Source organism: Pistacia vera, unplaced genomic scaffold (assembly GCF_008641045.1).
Source record: "Pistacia vera cultivar Batoury unplaced genomic scaffold, PisVer_v2 Contig749, whole genome shotgun sequence".
Lineage (NCBI taxonomy): Eukaryota > Viridiplantae > Streptophyta > Magnoliopsida > Sapindales > Anacardiaceae > Pistacia > Pistacia vera.
This window is the reverse complement of record NW_022196611.1, coordinates 858,937-875,724: the sequence shown is the minus strand read 5'-3', so window position 1 is coordinate 875,724 and position 16,788 is coordinate 858,937. Positions and strand designations below refer to the sequence as shown.

Here is a 16,788-nt window from a genome sequence, read left to right as displayed (position 1 = left end):
TGTACGTGTGATTAATAAAAAAGAACGTGAGTCAAGCAAAAGAAAGTGAAAATGACCCAAGAAGTTTTCAAGTGATTCAACGAGTTATTCCTCAAACCTACGTCCACTGTTTTCTATTGTTTTTCTTTGATTGGGTAAATAATACAATCTCTCTTCTCCCAAATAATTCTCAACCCCCTTACACTGTTTTTTTGGGTATTTATACAAGAATTTCTATAAAGGTAAGTGAGATAAATTTGGGATTGTGATCATATTTGATGTATATCCCATGTGCAACAAAATCGAGCAAATGTATATAGGCATTATCTATTTCGAGATATCAGGAGATAGAGCTTATCTTTTGACCTGTCGGACAACTATTAAGTAGGTCATGTTGAGCTTTATTTTGATCGAACTCTATCTTCTTGCGAACTTTCGATCGCAACAAGCTTTGTGTTGTACGAGCTATCGACATCTCTGAGTTTATAGCAAATTCACGCACAACAAATATACACTTTTCTATCAATAATAATCTTTAATTAAAATGAATAAAAAAAATCAAATATTTAGATACTTAAGTATAATAATACATAGGAGGATATGAAACTTTATATCTGCAATTTCGAATTCAGATATATAATGAAATATAACATTTTTTAGTTTCTATAAATCTGCGTAGCACTTCTTAGAAAATGTAATCTAAAAAATCCCCCGGCTGAACATATGATAACCATTTCTCATGGTGTACAATATTTCTCCTTTGATTGGCTGAGACTAATTACAAATGAAATTAATTCACTATAGATAATTGACGTCACGTGCGTGCCTGTATTTTAAAGTACAACAATCCGTTTCATTCATTATTATGATATTTTTTAAAATAATATTTTAAAAAAAAAAAAGTAAAATTAGATTATATTTACGAAAAAGATAATTATTAATATTTTATAAGATGAATAAAATATAATAAAATTTTAAAAATATTAAAATAAATACATTTTTTAGTTTTAACTTTATTAAGAAAACTAGAATAATATTTAAAATAGTGTACTGCATGAAGCCTAAGGACTCCCAAATAACAACAACAAACGGTGTTTAACCTAGCTTAGAAGGGGCACTTTAGTCCGAGAATCTACGAGTCCATACTTTGCTGGAGCATTGGCTCACCCATCCCATTTATCACATGTTGTACTTGTGGTTCGGGTTTTTGTCTTTTTGATTCTTGTAATAAGTGAAACTTACGCGAGCTTTATTTTTGAAAGCTCCGTTGATAATCAATTCCAATTTAATTAACTTATATTTGGAGCTTCAATCCATCGTTTTCCCCTCCACATCGAAATCACAAACTTTACTGGTTTTTCTTTATCAATCAATTACAGTCTAAAAACCCGCTCAAAGTAAAGAGGTACCATTTTTAATATTTTTATTGTTCTATGCTTTTACTTCTATCTTTTTTTTTTTTTTTTTTTTAAATAATTAAATCTGCTAATTAATTGGTTTCTTTATATTTTCGTTTCTGTGTTTGGATAATTTTTTTTTGGGATTTATATATTTCCGATAGCAAGTTGTTAAAAGTTTACAACTTGAAATTGACAGGTGTTTTGGTTGTTGATGCGTCGAAAGTGATGAAATTTAGTCTGTTAAATGCTATTGAAGGTTGGATATTCTTTGAGAGTATAATTGAATCAAAGGTATTTTGTGTTAGGGCCTAAAATGCCAGCTGCTGCTCTAACGAAACTGAACCCTACTGTTTGTTCTGGCTTTACGAGAGTTTGTAATTCGACAAGGTTTTTCGGACAAGGAAAACTCTTGTTGGGGAAATCTAGGTCATCTGAGTTTTTGCCATATTCAATTCGGTTGTTATCTGAGACCTCGGGGTTTAATTTAAGTGGGCCTTGTGAGAGGAGTTCTATGGCTGCTTCTGGTACTAAAGCTGTTTTTGGAGATGTTTACATTGATGATTTAGTTTCATGTTGTAGTAATGGCTTAGACTTCACAAAACCTAGTAGTGTTTATTTCAATGACAGAAGTCAGAACCGATGTCGAAAAGCTAGTGTGAGTTTGAGAAAACAGGAATTACCAAGGAATGGGCTTCTTTGTGGGTATTTTGTTTTTGATTCTGTGAGAAAGACTTGGAACTCTAATATTCTTGTTGGCCCATGGTTGAAAAATATTCACACCTCCTCTTCTGTGTGCTTTTCTGCTGGGGCTGCTCATGATGTGTCATTTGATGGAGGTTCTCATGATGAACAGCTTGGGAGTTCCTCTATTGCATCTGACGAGTATGTGCTCTCATCTCTTGTTTATTTTGGTTATATTTTATTTGTTGCTTTGTCATTAGTTTTACCTTAGAATACCCATTGCATTTTTTTTGTGCTCACTGGACAGCAATTGATAACGAGGTGCCTTAGTGCTCTTATTGAACTTCTCTTTTTGCAAAATTTGCTAAAACTTCCCTTAGGTTTTAGTTATTGCAGAAATAGGCTCGGCAGCACTAGAACAAGTAGGTTCTGTCTCACGATAACAGACTTTACTTCTGTAATTGCCCTATGACTTTCCATACTCCCTGTCTTATGCTATCTTCTGCTTGGCATTTGCTTTAGAACTATTCTAGGAGAGAGACACTTGAAGCTACTTTCAGGATCATGTTACTTGCCACATCCTGCTAAAGAAGAAACAGGTGGAGAGGATGCTCACTTTATTTGTGTAGATGAGCAAGCCATTGGTGTAGCAGATGGTGTAGGGGGATGGGCAGATGTTGGTGTTGATTCAGGAGAATTCGCCCGTGAACTTATGTCGCATTCAGTGACGGCGGTTCAAGATGAGCCCAAGGGTGAAATTGATGCTGCAAGGGTGTTGGAGAAGGCCCACTCAAGCACGAAAGCCAAGGGTTCATCAACAGCCTGCATCATTGCCCTTACAAGCAAGGTAATTTTTTAAATTAATTTCTCTAGCAATTCATGGCCATCCCTTTTCTTATTAGTACCAACTTTTGATTATAGCCCTTGATAATAAGTGTTTGAGAAACATATGGTTTAGGTAATAGAATATAAAATCTTACTTCTGTTTTTGTTAGTGATGATTGTTTTTGGCCGCTATCTTTGAGAAAAGGTACTATAATTATTTTGTTCATTTTCAGTGTTTGGTTCTTAATCGTTGTGATTTCTGTCTGAAAAACTTGAGAATGATTTGAAACATCATCTGATTACAACAATTTTGGTGAATGGAAGTGTTGTGGCTAATGTACTATTCTTTGTGTCAACAAAATTTGTGTTATTTTGGTGTCAATCTCCAACATTATGACAACTTTTAGAGTTTTTGTGGGCATTTCTTTTGTAGATTGAGGAAAAATTGTTTTATCCATTTAAGTGATTAGGAGCCTTAATTTCTAATCCTGTGTTGGAAGTGGAGATTTTCCTTTTCCTGTAACAGCAATCCTTAGGGCATCAAACATCTACTGAACCAGATAAGGTCAGTAAAATGTACCTGAACTAAATAAGGTCAGTCAAATTTACTTTAGAATTGAGTTTTAGTTTGAAGATGCTTAAAGATTCTGACTAAGTTTGGTTGTACGCTTAACATTTGGTTCTATATCTACATGTTGGTTGCTTAGAAGCAATGTCCACTTATAGTTTATCCCTTGTCTCTGCATCAAGGCCTAAAAATTTCTCAGGATAATTCCCATGTTGGATACTTTGCGTTCCATAGTATAAAGAAAGCAAATTTTATCACGTTCTACCATATGGTTTATTTTATTTATTTTTTTGTCTTCTTTTAACAGGGAATACATGCAATTAATCTGGGAGATAGTGGATTCATTGTGGTTAGAGATGGATGTACTATCTTCCAGTCTCCAGTGCAGCAGCATGGCTTCAAATTTACATATCAACTAGAGAGTGGCAATACTGGTGATCTACCCAGCTCTGGTCAGGTTAGTTTACTCATTCATACTTCACACTAGCTACAATGTGAATTTGTGCAATAGTTTTCTTACTTTTGCTCTTTTCATTTGGACCATTCTGCACCTGTGCATGTGAAAGAATTTTTTGGCTTATTTCTGGTCCTGTTTACTTCATACATTAGCCAATCTCAAATAATTGGTAGTTTGTGTACTGTTACATTGCAATTTGCTTATTATTAATGGAATTTAAGAATTGAAGTTAGGGCTATTATCATAAATGAACTAAAGAGAGGCATAAGTTATGAAACCTTCAAAAATGACACTTAGTTGCTGTAAGATTTAACCAAAAAAAAAAGTGATTTAGCTTAATGAAAAGACTTAAATACCTCTAACTGATGATTGACTTTTGTGCATGTGAGAAATTTGGCATAAATACTCCAAAACTTAACCTGAAATGCCCAAAACGTGTTATCTTAAAAAACCCAAATGAATGTTCAAATATCAAATATGGTTGTCTCCTTAAACAAACATAACCAGTTGGAAGAGAAAACTTCCATAGCCATTAACACACCTGTTTTGTAGACACAATTTTATGGAGCCATGAAAGTAAATTCCAAACACCAAGATATGAAGTTCATCACTTGGTTAATCAAACTCGATGGGCAATTGACACCGTTTTACAATCCATGCCACGACATTCATGAAAAGTTCATTACTGCAAGTTTCAATTCCCTTTAAATTTAACATTTGTAAAAATCATTATTGCCAGTTTTAGTTCCACCTTTAAATTTAAGGTTTGTAACGTGACCATTAAAACAAGAATTTAAGTCTGCTTTGTTCTTTTAGTTTTCAGTTTAGATTTACCTAGTATCAACATTCACTATCCAACACCACCCATTCCGCCAACTCCTCATCCCAATCCACAAATTTCAGCATCACAAACACTATGAATATGATGAATTAATACACAAACAAAATCTAAATGCACAAAGAATCATTGCACTTGATTTGGGTAACACTCCTGATAAAAAACAAGTATAATAAAATAAAGAACTATCAAATTATCCACAACAAAAAAATTCCAATAAGAACTTTGAAATTGGCATCATCACACTATTGACATAGCATGATTTCCCAAAATTCATTTGATGGAGTAGCAATGAATAAGATAGATAGTATATAAATGAAGGAGATTTAAAAATAGAGAGAATAAAGAAGGATAAATCAAAGGGAGAACAAACAAGAAAGGAGTAGAAAAGAACTAGAACAAGATAGAAGATATAGAATTAGTTTCTTCATTTTCCTCCCTTTCTTGTTGTTCTCCCTAGTCTATCCTCTAGTTCCTATCTAATTTCTCTCTCTCTCTATCTTATTCTTCTCCACCTCTATCAGGATGGGGAGATTTCTCAAGTATCCATCTATCTTATTCTTCTCCACTTCTATCAAAATGGAGAGAAGAATAAGAACAAGATAAATTATTTGATAGAGTAGAAAAGAACTAGAACAAGATAGATTACTTGATGCAGCAGAATAAGATGGGGAAAATAGCAAGAAAAGAACAAGATAGATTATTTGATAGAGCAGAATAAGATGGGAAGAATAGTAAGAAAGAACAAGGTAGATTATTTGATATAGCAGAATAAGATTGGAAGAATAGCAAGAGAGCACGAGAGATAGATTATTTGATAGAGTAGTAGAAAAGAACTAGAACAAGATAATTATATGATAGAGCATAATAGATAGGAAGAATAGCAAGAATCTGGAGAAATCAAGAAGAACTAAGAGAGGAAGAAACAATCCATATGTAGAAAACCAATATCTTTATTAAATCAATAATCAGGCCTTAAAACAATAATGAGAGAAGCCTTCATTTGTAGGCTTAAAAAACTAAATTCTAATCAAAATATAATTTTAATAATCCTAATAACAATTAAACAATGAAATATGAAATATTCTAATCCTAATTAAACAAAGAAACAATGAAATAAAAGACTCAAACAAAATAGAGTTCCAAAATACTAATCCTTAATACAAACCTATTTTCCTACATCACTTTTTATTTGCAAAGTTTCTTAAATACCCTGCATATAATTAAGTCTTAACAGTATTGACCGTTAAATGTAGGTTTCAGAAGGTTTTGGAACATCTGTCTCTTTTTAATTTACTTTTGAAAATATGGTAACCCAAATGCTGATAGCCCCTACAGTTAACTTAAAAACAATTAGACTTTTTTTCCTGCAGATATCTCTTTTAACAGTTCCTGCCATTGATTATAGAAGAGATTTTTTTTTCCCTAACCCTCTTGTTGCTGCATATATTGGTTTATGACCAATGGTTTTACCTTATGCATCACTTCGCAATGTCCAAGATTTTCTCCACCTCAACTTTCAGTAGTTGATCTCCTCCTTTTAAAAGTCTTTTTATTGAGGATCTGAATTTTTTTGATTAGTTTAGAATGAAGTGGTTGGAATTCACTTTTAATTCTTTNAATCAATAATCAGGCCTTAAAACAATAATGAGAGAAGCCTTCATTTGTAGGCTTAAAAAACTAAATTCTAATCAAAATATAATTTTAATAATCCTAATAACAATTAAACAATGAAATATGAAATATTCTAATCCTAATTAAACAAAGAAACAATGAAATAAAAGACTCAAACAAAATAGAGTTCCAAAATACTAATCCTTAATACAAACCTATTTTCCTACATCACTTTTTATTTGCAAAGTTTCTTAAATACCCTGCATATAATTAAGTCTTAACAGTATTGACCGTTAAATGTAGGTTTCAGAAGGTTTTGGAACATCTGTCTCTTTTTAATTTACTTTTGAAAATATGGTAACCCAAATGCTGATAGCCCCTAAAGTTAACTTAAAAACAATTAGACTTTTTTTCCTGCAGATATCTCTTTTAACAGTTCCTGCCATTGATTATAGAAGAGATTTTTTTTTCCCTAACCCTCTTGTTGCTGCATATATTGGTTTATGACCAATGGTTTTACCTTATGCACCACTTCGCAATGTCCAAGATTTTCTCCACCTCAACTTTCAGTAGTTGATCTCCTCCTTTTAAAAGTCTTTTTATTGAGGATCTGAATTTTTTTGATTAGTTTAGAATGAAGTGGTTGGAATTCACTTTTAATTCTTTATTCTTATCACTACATTAGTATTTCTTCATGTTCGATTAGTTTTTATTTACTTGGTTCTATATTTTAGTTTTTTTTATATAGAATATAAAATTTTAGATTTTATATTGTGAATAGCTTTGAACAATTTGGTTAGGTAAATGATATCATGACTTTTATTGATTGATGGAATTTGAGGCTTTTTATCGATGGATATACATTCTGCCAACAATTTAACTTCAAACCTCATACCTGACTTAAAAACTTGTAAGTGTTTAAAGAGTTATTTTTTAGTTCAAGCAGATATATTCTTGATAAAACACCCCTTTGTTTCAACTTTTGTCATTCTTTGACAAATTTGTTATTGATTCTTTCTTCATGCCAAAATGAACAATATAAAAACAAAATTTTTTATTTTTTTCATCATACACATCTCCTGAAATTCAGAAAAATAAGGATCCGAATCACATATCCTGCTCAGGGTTATAAAACCTAGCAAGATTCTCTATCTACCTAGACTAAGCCTATTTCAAAGTGATATCATTGTGACAAAGAAGCTATGAATAAGAGGATGTATAGGAATTTATAGGCGTAAAGCCATGTACACCTGATTTCTTTTGATTATCTTGAGGATTTGAAACACGATACCAACATCCTTTGTTTAGTTACCAAATTGATCTAATATAAAGAAATTCAAATGTGAAGTGATAAAAATAAAAGACTTAAAAAGTGCATTCCGGCTATCTCATTCTATGCCAATTAAAATATTTTGGGCATCCTCAATCAACTGACCTATAAAAAGGGGGCAACTAATGAAGTTGGGGGAAGAGGGAGACCAGAAAATTGTTAATTAAGGTAAAACCATTGGTTTGAACCAATATTTGCAGCAACAGCTCATGTCTGAAAATCAGACAGACAGGAAAGTAAATGAATTCGGAACTACTTAATCCTGTGTTTGTTCTGAGCTTCAAGAATTTTATACTCTGTGACAAGTAGATCATTTTATTTCTTTAGCTAAATTTTGTTTATGTAGTATACATTTGATGTCTTGTCATGCTGTATATATCTTATGAATTCTCTCCTGTTTGAGTTTATAATGAATGAATAAGCAGTTTGAATATATGAAGATTACAAGTTATCTCACAAAGATAACCAGAACCATCTCTTTGGGATTAACCTGTTCAGGTTTATACAATTCCTGTTGCCCCGGGTGATGTCATCGTTGCTGGAACGGATGGATTGTTTGACAACTTGTATAATAGTGAGGTCACTGCTGTTGTTGTTCACACAGTACGTGCTGGCTTAGGACCCCAAGTGACAGCTCAGAAGATAGCAGCTTTGGCACGTCAACGAGCACAGGATAGGAACAGGCAGACACCATTTTCAACTGCTGCTCAAGATGCTGGATTCCGCTATTATGGTGGCAAGCTTGATGACATAACTGTTGTTGTGTCTTACATAAGTAGCTCCGATAATGTCTGAGTCTGTTCAACAAAGTCATCGTGTCTATTATCGACCTTGTAGATGTTCTTATATTCTTTTTCGCTGACCAGTAGTGCTTGGGAGGCCATTAATCCTGTTCTATTTATGCCGAAATCTTGTTGAGCAAACTGTATTTCACAGTGCTTCATTACATTCATTTGATTATCCGAAGTTTTGATCTTCATTGGTATCACAGAACCTCTACTCCCTCCCCTCCGAATCCTTGTTTCTGCATCTGATCAAAATGTCGAGTGAAAGCTGGTCGAATTTGTGATTCAGAGTACTAAATGGCAGTTAGCTTAGGCTTGTTATGCGGCAGTTTTGAGATTGTATAGAACTTATTAGCATTTGTTCACTTCTATCCGTTTCAGTTTCAATCATTACACATCATATAAATCGTTTCAGCAATAGTTACTTGAAAGTTTTCAGTAGATCAACTGAAAGTAAGAGTCCACCAACCATTATAGACATGAATTATAATCACAAAACTTACTGCATTAAGCCATTAACAATAAGAAAACATGGGATCACTCAATTCATTACATCAACAACTTTAAAACCAAAAAGAAGAACACGGCATTAAAGAGTTTTATTCACGCACCGATATCCAAACCGATGGGGGCTCCACTTTGGAGTTTAGGGAACATGTATAAATCCTTCTAAGAACACATGTTTTAGAACTCTTCTCTGCCCAAGGCCACCTACATTGTCTTCTTGTTCTCTTCTCCAGGGTTCTTCTTCTTGTCCCTCTCCTCTTTGTCTTTTTTCTTCTTGTCTCCTGGCCTCTTCTTCCTCTCTCTTTGCTGCTTCTTCTCGTCTTCTCCTTTCTTCTTCATCTTCTTGTCTTTCTTTCTCTTTCTCTCTTCTTCTTTCTTCTTCCACCTCCTCTCTTTTCCTTTCTTCTTCTTGTCTTTGTTTCTCTTCCTCTTCCCTTCTTCTGTCTTCTTCTTCCCTCTCCCTTCTTTCCCTTTCTTCTTCTCTCTTTTTAGCTTCTTCCTCTTCCCTCTTTTTCTCCTCCTCTCTCTTTCTCGCTTCTTCTTCTTCTTCTCTCCTTTTGGCTTCCTCTTCTCTCGTTTTGGCTTCTTCTTCTTCTCTTCTTTTGGCTTCTTCCTCTTCTCTCTTTTTTTCTTCTTCCTCTCTTCTCTTTTTTTCTTTTTCCTCCCTCTTTTTCTCTTCTTCCTCTCTCTTCTTAGCTTCCTTTTCCTCCTTTTCCTTTTTAATTTCTTCCTCCATTATGCTCTCCTCTTCCTCAGCACATGATGTGCAATCTAATATGATTGAATCTGCCTGCTGCGCCAGAAGCTGATTAATTGTTGTGTTTGAGACATTGAAGGATACAGCCAGAACTCGGTTGTCTATTGTTTGAAGGACTGAGCTCTTTCCTGCTAGAAATTGAGGGTAATTTCTCCTTCTTGTTGTGCTGAACCCCATGAAAACAAATGAGTCATTGTTAAAAGACATCTGAGCCATGGGATGGAACCTAGGTACAGCAAAAACATCTCCTTCCTCCACCCTAAACCTCATGTTTTTGCAGCTTGACTTTTTTGCAGTGGTTGGACAAACCACCCGAACCATCCCTTGTCCATGTAGCACTACTGCTAACTCTGTAGCCATTGGATTCCAATGCGGTCCCATCATTGAACCCTTAAAAAACACATTCAGAATAATTGGAATTAGTAAATTAAATGTCGTGAAAGTTCAATTTTATATATGCTAGAAGAGTTAAGTCTATAACAAATTGATCAAACCAACCTTTGTCAAGTTCACCATGAAAATTCCAATGTTTGAGTCCTTTAACAAATTCAAGTCTTTCCTATCCACTGTCAGGCTCCACCCGTTACAATTCCTGAAATCTGGATCAGCATCAAGGATGTTAAATGTTTTAGTTTTCTTCTTCTTGCCGTTCATGGCATGCATGTTGACACCTCTGCCACCTACAAAGGCCTTCAGGAATCGAGTTTCAAATTCCCAAATGGTTGATTTCTTCTCCCCTGGCAAAGCATGAATCATAGGTGGTGGTCTTGTTGTATTTCTTAGTGCTTCTATCAAATCCTCAGGCACCTATTACTCATCACACCAAATTGCATTAACTGTGTCAGTACACCAACTGTAATGTGGGGAATTTAATTATGACTGTGATCGGGAATGGATTATGATTTTACCTTGAAAGCTGACTGCAAGACTTTATCATCAAATCCTAGGACCAGATCACTGATACTACTGTATGCGCCAATTGCGGATTCCTGCATTTGTATCAACGTATTAATTAAACAAAAAAAAAAAAAAGTATAATCGAAGATAACAAAACGATAGTGATTATAATAAGCAAGTTTTACAAATGATTCTTCATCTTTATTGGAAAAGATTGCATAGATCCTGAGCTTCTCTCGTTCCGGCTCCAAATCGCTCTCTATAAAGAAAACAGACCCTGGTTGCAGCCTATACACATCTCCTCTCTTGATATTCAACCTTCTTGTGTCCTTTTCATCAGCCCAACTCAGTCTCCCACTCCCTACACTCAACAAACGAAATTTTAACCACAGTCACTTACTGCTTCAATATTTTGTTAAGAATTTCAATTACTTTGGAATGAATTAATTATTAATCAATGAAATGAACCTACCTGTGTGGACATAGAACACCATGTCTGCATGGAGAAGTACAGGAAGAAAGAGAGAATTTGGCTCCAATGCGATGAAGTGCATATAATAAAGGCCTCTTGTTCCATCACTGATTCTAACTGCAGAAATCTCACCATATTCTGTCTCAACAAGAGACTTTCTCTCCCCTCTCTTCACCATAGACCCCAACTCTGAAGCACACTCATGATGATCATTTAAGGCTTCTACATTCAATAAAGATACAGAAAGAACAAGAAAGAAGCAGAATAGTGAGAGAGATCGAAGCAATAAAACCGAAGATCTGTTCAACATCTTTGCGATTTGCCTCTAAATGATTGTTAAGCTAGTGTCTATAAAGATGAAGAAGACGAGTTTTACGTGTCTTGCATGTAGACACGTGCATTTTCATGCAACGCGTGGCAAGTGATTGGCTATGCTCTTCCCGCTAAAAAACATATTTGTTAAGATTCTTTCTCTTCAATCGAGAGTGTAGATGTTGATTTGGTTTTTATTGTATATACTTATCTTAATATGTTGCGGGCTGGTCCAGTCGCTCTAATCAGACATACGGGCCGGTTACGGGCCCAAACTGTCCTTCTTAAGTGGACTTAGTAGAGGGCTCTATCAAAATAGGTTACTTGGGGTGTAGTTTAAAGCTAGGCCTATAGCGTTGTATACATAACTCTATTTTTTTTTTTTGGTTAATTGGGGTGTCCGGATCAGCTTACGCACACTTTAACTAATCCGTCAGAGTCTTAAAATTAATGACCCGATAAACACCTTAGTGGTCACCGCTATTAGCACCTGTAGGGATTCGAACTTATGAGCTCATAAAATCTCTTTTTATGCTTAACAATCGGCCACCCAGTCATATACATACTCGTATCAAGAGATGCCCATGCATTTTAACACATAAGTAACATATTTTTAATTTAATTAAAGTAAAACTATAATATAATTGTGTTATATCTATAATTAAAAGTAAAAAATTGATGATTCAAAAGAAAAATAATTAGAGAAGATTGGAATTATAGAAAAGAAATTGACTTTGTTTGTAAAGTTAAGGTTGGACCATATGAAGGTCCATGAGAAATGTTGATTAACTGGACCACCTGATTTATTCACGTCATAATCTCAAGTGGTACAGCCAGCAATACCAATTAATAATATACCTTTCATTATACACCACATAACATCTCATGTTTCTCATCTTGACAATTCCAACTCATATTGGTGGTCTTGTCCATTCAATACCCCAAAGAAAACACTATGCAAGTGCCACTCTTTAATCACTTTCAAACTAATCACATAAAATCACGAGCAATGCGACAGCCAATATTGCGTATCGAATCTGTGCACCGAATGATGTGGTAAAATCCTGATCGTTGATTTATTATCAGTTAATATTAATCAACGGTCAGGATTTTATCACGTCATTCGATGCATAGATTCAGTGCGCAACCTTCGGTGGCTTTATTATTTTTGTAAAATCACATCCATAACTGTTGTGGCTGCAAATACACCTATCCAAGTCCGAGTGGGTTATTCTATGATCTATCATGCATGTTCCAGAAATGATTTTGAATGAGAAAGGTTAAGGTTTTTTTTTTTTTTTTATAAATTTAATGATTGGATTGTCCAGGTCAGCTTACGCACACTTTAACTAATCTCATAGGATCCTGAAATTACTGATTAAATATGAGCTCTAATGATCATCCTTATTAATAACGTTAGGGACTTAGAACTCGGATTGTTAATGTTTAAAGTGTTATGAAGAGTAATTAGGACGTTGTTTTGTTTAGAATGTAAATAAAGAATCCAACGGTATAATAGCAAAGCAAATCAAACATATCCAAAGGATCGCCATTTTGGAAAAGGATGTAAAACAACAGAAGATAGAAGATCCGCCTACCACTACCAATATAAGAAGAACAATCAAAGATCAGCTCCACTGCTTTGTGTGTATATATATATATATATATTTTTTTTTTTTTTTGAAATTATTTTGTTTGGCTTTTTTCTTTTTTGATGAGTGGCTGTGGCTGTGTGTGTATAGAGACTTAACTTTACACTTAAATGATTTTAAATTAGAATCTCCACACCAACATTACCACCACCACCACCATCAACTTTTGTAAGCTACAAGCAAACTCCTCCCTTTTCCACCGCGTGCACTTGTAGCCTTAATTCCTAAGTATTTGACTTATTTTATTCTTCTTCTCTTAAAAAATACTTTTCCTTTCAACGTTAATCATGTCTTTTGCTAAAAATATATTTTTTATTTTTACTGCTAAAGATGTTAGCTTAATTAGTATAAATCGGATCTTTCTAGTGGATTTTTTCCTTTTCTTTTTGCATTGAACTTGTACAATATACTGTCGTTCTCAAATATCATGCTCAAAGTGGAAGAATATTATGTTTATTTGATTTTGTAGATAATTAAATAGAAATTTACGTAAAAGAGCAAAAAGAAGATCTAACATAATCTCTTATGTTCGAGTTCATTCGATGGTAAAAGAGCAAGTGAAAAATCTAACATAATCTCCAAAGAGAATGATCTAACATGGTCTTTAAAGTTTAAGTCTCCATGAAGATAGAAGAACAAGAGGAGGATTTAACATGATCTCCCGTGTTCGAGTCCCCACAGTTGTTGATAGAGGTAGTCATTGGAGCTCGTATCTGGTCAATAGTTCCAAGGTCTCGGGAGATTAATTAAGATGTGCGTAAACTGATCTGGACACCCCGATCATAAAAAATAAAAAAAAAAAATTGCATAAATATTCTTGTTTAAAAACTAATATTAGTGCCTCTTTGTAAAGCCTTTTAACTTCTTTTTGTACCTTATTATTATTAATTACCCTCCATTGACCATGGCATCAAAGAGGCTTTTGCATTGGCCTTTACACGTACTAGAACTAATGATGATATACTCAAAATAAAATTTTCATTGATTCCCTCTTATATTAAAGGATTGCCAACATTTAGATTTAGTAGCATTGGATCCCTTAAAAAAATGGGTTCACACCATATAACCATAAGATATTACTTTTAAAAAATATAAAGTATGCCACTAATTTATGCAAAAGTAGAGTATATTGATCATATTGAGCAATGACATAACATTATTTATGTAAGCTTGATTACGACACGAGTTTTACAACTCATTAATATAATTAAAATAAAGAGTAAACTATATATGTTTCTAGATATCGGATTTAATATCTCATAATTATTAATTAATTAAAATTTCTTGGCTGAGAGCCTGAGACTGAGAGTGAAAAGGGTTTAAAACATCTTTTTGTATGTGGGCAAGCTTTTATCTTAAAGGTGGAGATAGTTTGTTTCTTTCTAGTAAATAAATGGACGGATGGATTTTGATTTTATCATCCATCCATCAATCAATCAATCAATAATGCAAAATATGACCCTTCACCATTTCAAGATCAAAGGAACTTATTCTCTTCTTCCTTTCTCTCTCTCTTGTCGTGGCCATGGGCAAAGGCTATCCTACGTGGGCGTGTTTTTAACGCGCTGACTATACATGCATATCCGACAAAAGCCGTCCCAAGTGGGTCCCTAACAAAAGACGTATCCATCCAATCATATCACACTTCGGACAACCATGTGAATTTTTGGTGGGTCCTACTTTCAGCACACGTCAACAACAATTCTAAATAACCTTTTTTTAAAAGAAATTTTTTAACTTTTTTTTTTCTTTTTTTTTTTAATTTTTCGTGTGAACCGGTTGGTGATTCTTGAGTGAAGAGGTAGCGAGAGAAGATCAATTAAGATTTTTAGTGAATTATTTAAAATATTCTGATTTTCATCTTTTTAAGTTGTTAATAGGGATAATTACTTAAGAGATTTATTCTGATTATCAATTTTAATATCTAAAAAAATTAGTTGAATTATACATAAGTTAGTCCGAACACTCTCGATTATTAAAAAAATAAAAAAAAGATAAGGAGAGATTTGTAATTGAAACGTTTAGGTACCCCGTAACTTTTAGGGATGATCCAACGATGGATACTCGATCAACTCTTTTTCTCTTTAAGATGCATCTCACCTAAAAAAATCTTTTCTGTAAGCGTAAATTCAAGAGAATATTTCAGTAAAGATGTGAAATGGACCTGTTACTGTTAGGGTTGGGGTTTCTTTTTTGCATTATTTAGTAAAAGGAATAATATATTTTCATATCTTTCTATTTTAGTTTTTCGTAAGTTTAACATTATTTCTATTATACCCTATTTCTATTTGGTTAATTAATTAAGAAGTTTAATAAAGTAGGTTCTAAGACTGGTCCATACTGTGAAGGTGATGTGACTACAGGGAGAGGAGGTGGTGTCTCTTTCTTTTAGCTTTCTATTAGAACTTTAGCGGGGCCTGGTTATAATGGAGTTGGACCAATGGAACTTCAATGGAACTTTAACGCTCGCGCTTTGACTTGTTTGTCGTTTACTGCTTGAAAACTACATTTGTGGCTTCTATTAGGTTGGAACTCTATTATTTTTTAATTTAATTTGAATTATTTTTTCATTTCTATTTCTGAATTATTTTTTCATTTCTATTTCTGACTTATTTTTTTAGGGTTCTGAATCGTCCCCTGTTTCTTTCAATAGGGTTTGGGATAAACAGGGTCTCTTTAAAAGAAGACAAACCAGACCAGGGTGAATGGCGATCAAATTTGTTCGTATCTCTATCCTTCCTCCTGTATACTCTTGCATCATGTTTGCAATGGAATCATACAAAGTGTATTAAAATATATTTCAAGTGATTTGACAAAATCTACTAAAGTTATATGAAAGCATAAATACTAATTAAAAAGAGTAAACGACATATTCCCACCCAAGATTTGACGAAACTCTAACTTGGTATCCCATATTATATTTATTCCAGATTTTCATCCTTAAAGTGATAGAAAAATATTTGATGTAACAGTAAAGGGGTAAATTCATCATTTTACATGGGTGGCGTACGTTAGCAGATCGTTGCCTCTAACAATCCTCCGATGCACGTTAGTAGATGGTGTCCCCGATGTTTTTTGCCTTTTTTTGGCAATTCTTCCACCCAAAATCACCATTGTCACCACCATTTGAACCCTTATCCTCCCTTGTACAAAACCATACCTTTCACAAGCCCTCATCACTCGTTGATCGCTGGCCATGGCAGCTGCGACATGAGACTGGTTTTTGTCGGTTTTCAGCCGTTTTGAACGGTGACAACCCCAACCACCACCATCATTTAACTCCTCGCATCCTCCCCTACAAAATCCCTAACCTTCCCAGCCAGGGTAGCTCACCGTTTGCCGTCCACCACTTCACCAAAAAATGATTGATGAACACAAACTATCAGCCGGCAAATGGCGACGAAATGGTTGCTGGGGACATAAGGGTTTTATAGATTTGGAGACGATGGTTGCAGTGGTGGTGTCCAATTGGATTTTCGCCATTGGAATCGACCGGAATTTGATGAAGAGCACCGAAACCCTAAGCCTAACGGCATCGGCGACTGGAGGGACCAATGAGTCGGGAACCATAGGGGTTTTGGACAACGGACTACAGGGAAGGTGATGGAGGTGACCAGGGGGTTTGACAACATCGAAAAACAACCCAGGTTTGACGAGGGTGTATAGTAACTGAGGGTGTTTTTGACATAATTTGAAAATAAAATGATAAGTTTA

The 16,788-nt window shown here is 34.3% G+C and overlaps 2 protein-coding genes across 2 annotated transcripts; one reads left to right on the top strand and one right to left on the bottom strand.

Moving 5' to 3' along the window:
* Nucleotides 1-1,200: 1,200 nt before the first annotated feature.
* Nucleotides 1,201-8,677, top strand: LOC116115636 (probable protein phosphatase 2C 80). The gene is made up of 5 exons (XM_031401774.1): nt 1,201-1,384; nt 1,576-2,261; nt 2,583-2,907; nt 3,761-3,910; nt 8,191-8,677. The coding sequence occupies exons 2-5, from the start codon at nt 1,693-1,695 to the stop codon at nt 8,485-8,487; spliced, it is 1,341 nt and encodes a 446-aa protein (XP_031257634.1). The 5' UTR covers nt 1,201-1,384; nt 1,576-1,692; the 3' UTR covers nt 8,488-8,677.
* Nucleotides 8,678-9,123: 446 nt separating this feature from the next.
* LOC116115670 (vicilin-like seed storage protein At2g18540) lies at nt 9,124-11,412 on the bottom strand. The gene is made up of 5 exons (XM_031401800.1): nt 11,111-11,412; nt 10,824-10,999; nt 10,650-10,730; nt 10,240-10,548; nt 9,124-10,131 (listed from the first exon to the last, which is right to left on the bottom strand). The coding sequence occupies exons 1-5, from the start codon at nt 11,286-11,288 to the stop codon at nt 9,124-9,126; spliced, it is 1,752 nt and encodes a 583-aa protein (XP_031257660.1). The 5' UTR covers nt 11,289-11,412.
* Between the last annotated feature and the right edge of the window lie 5,376 nt (nt 11,413-16,788).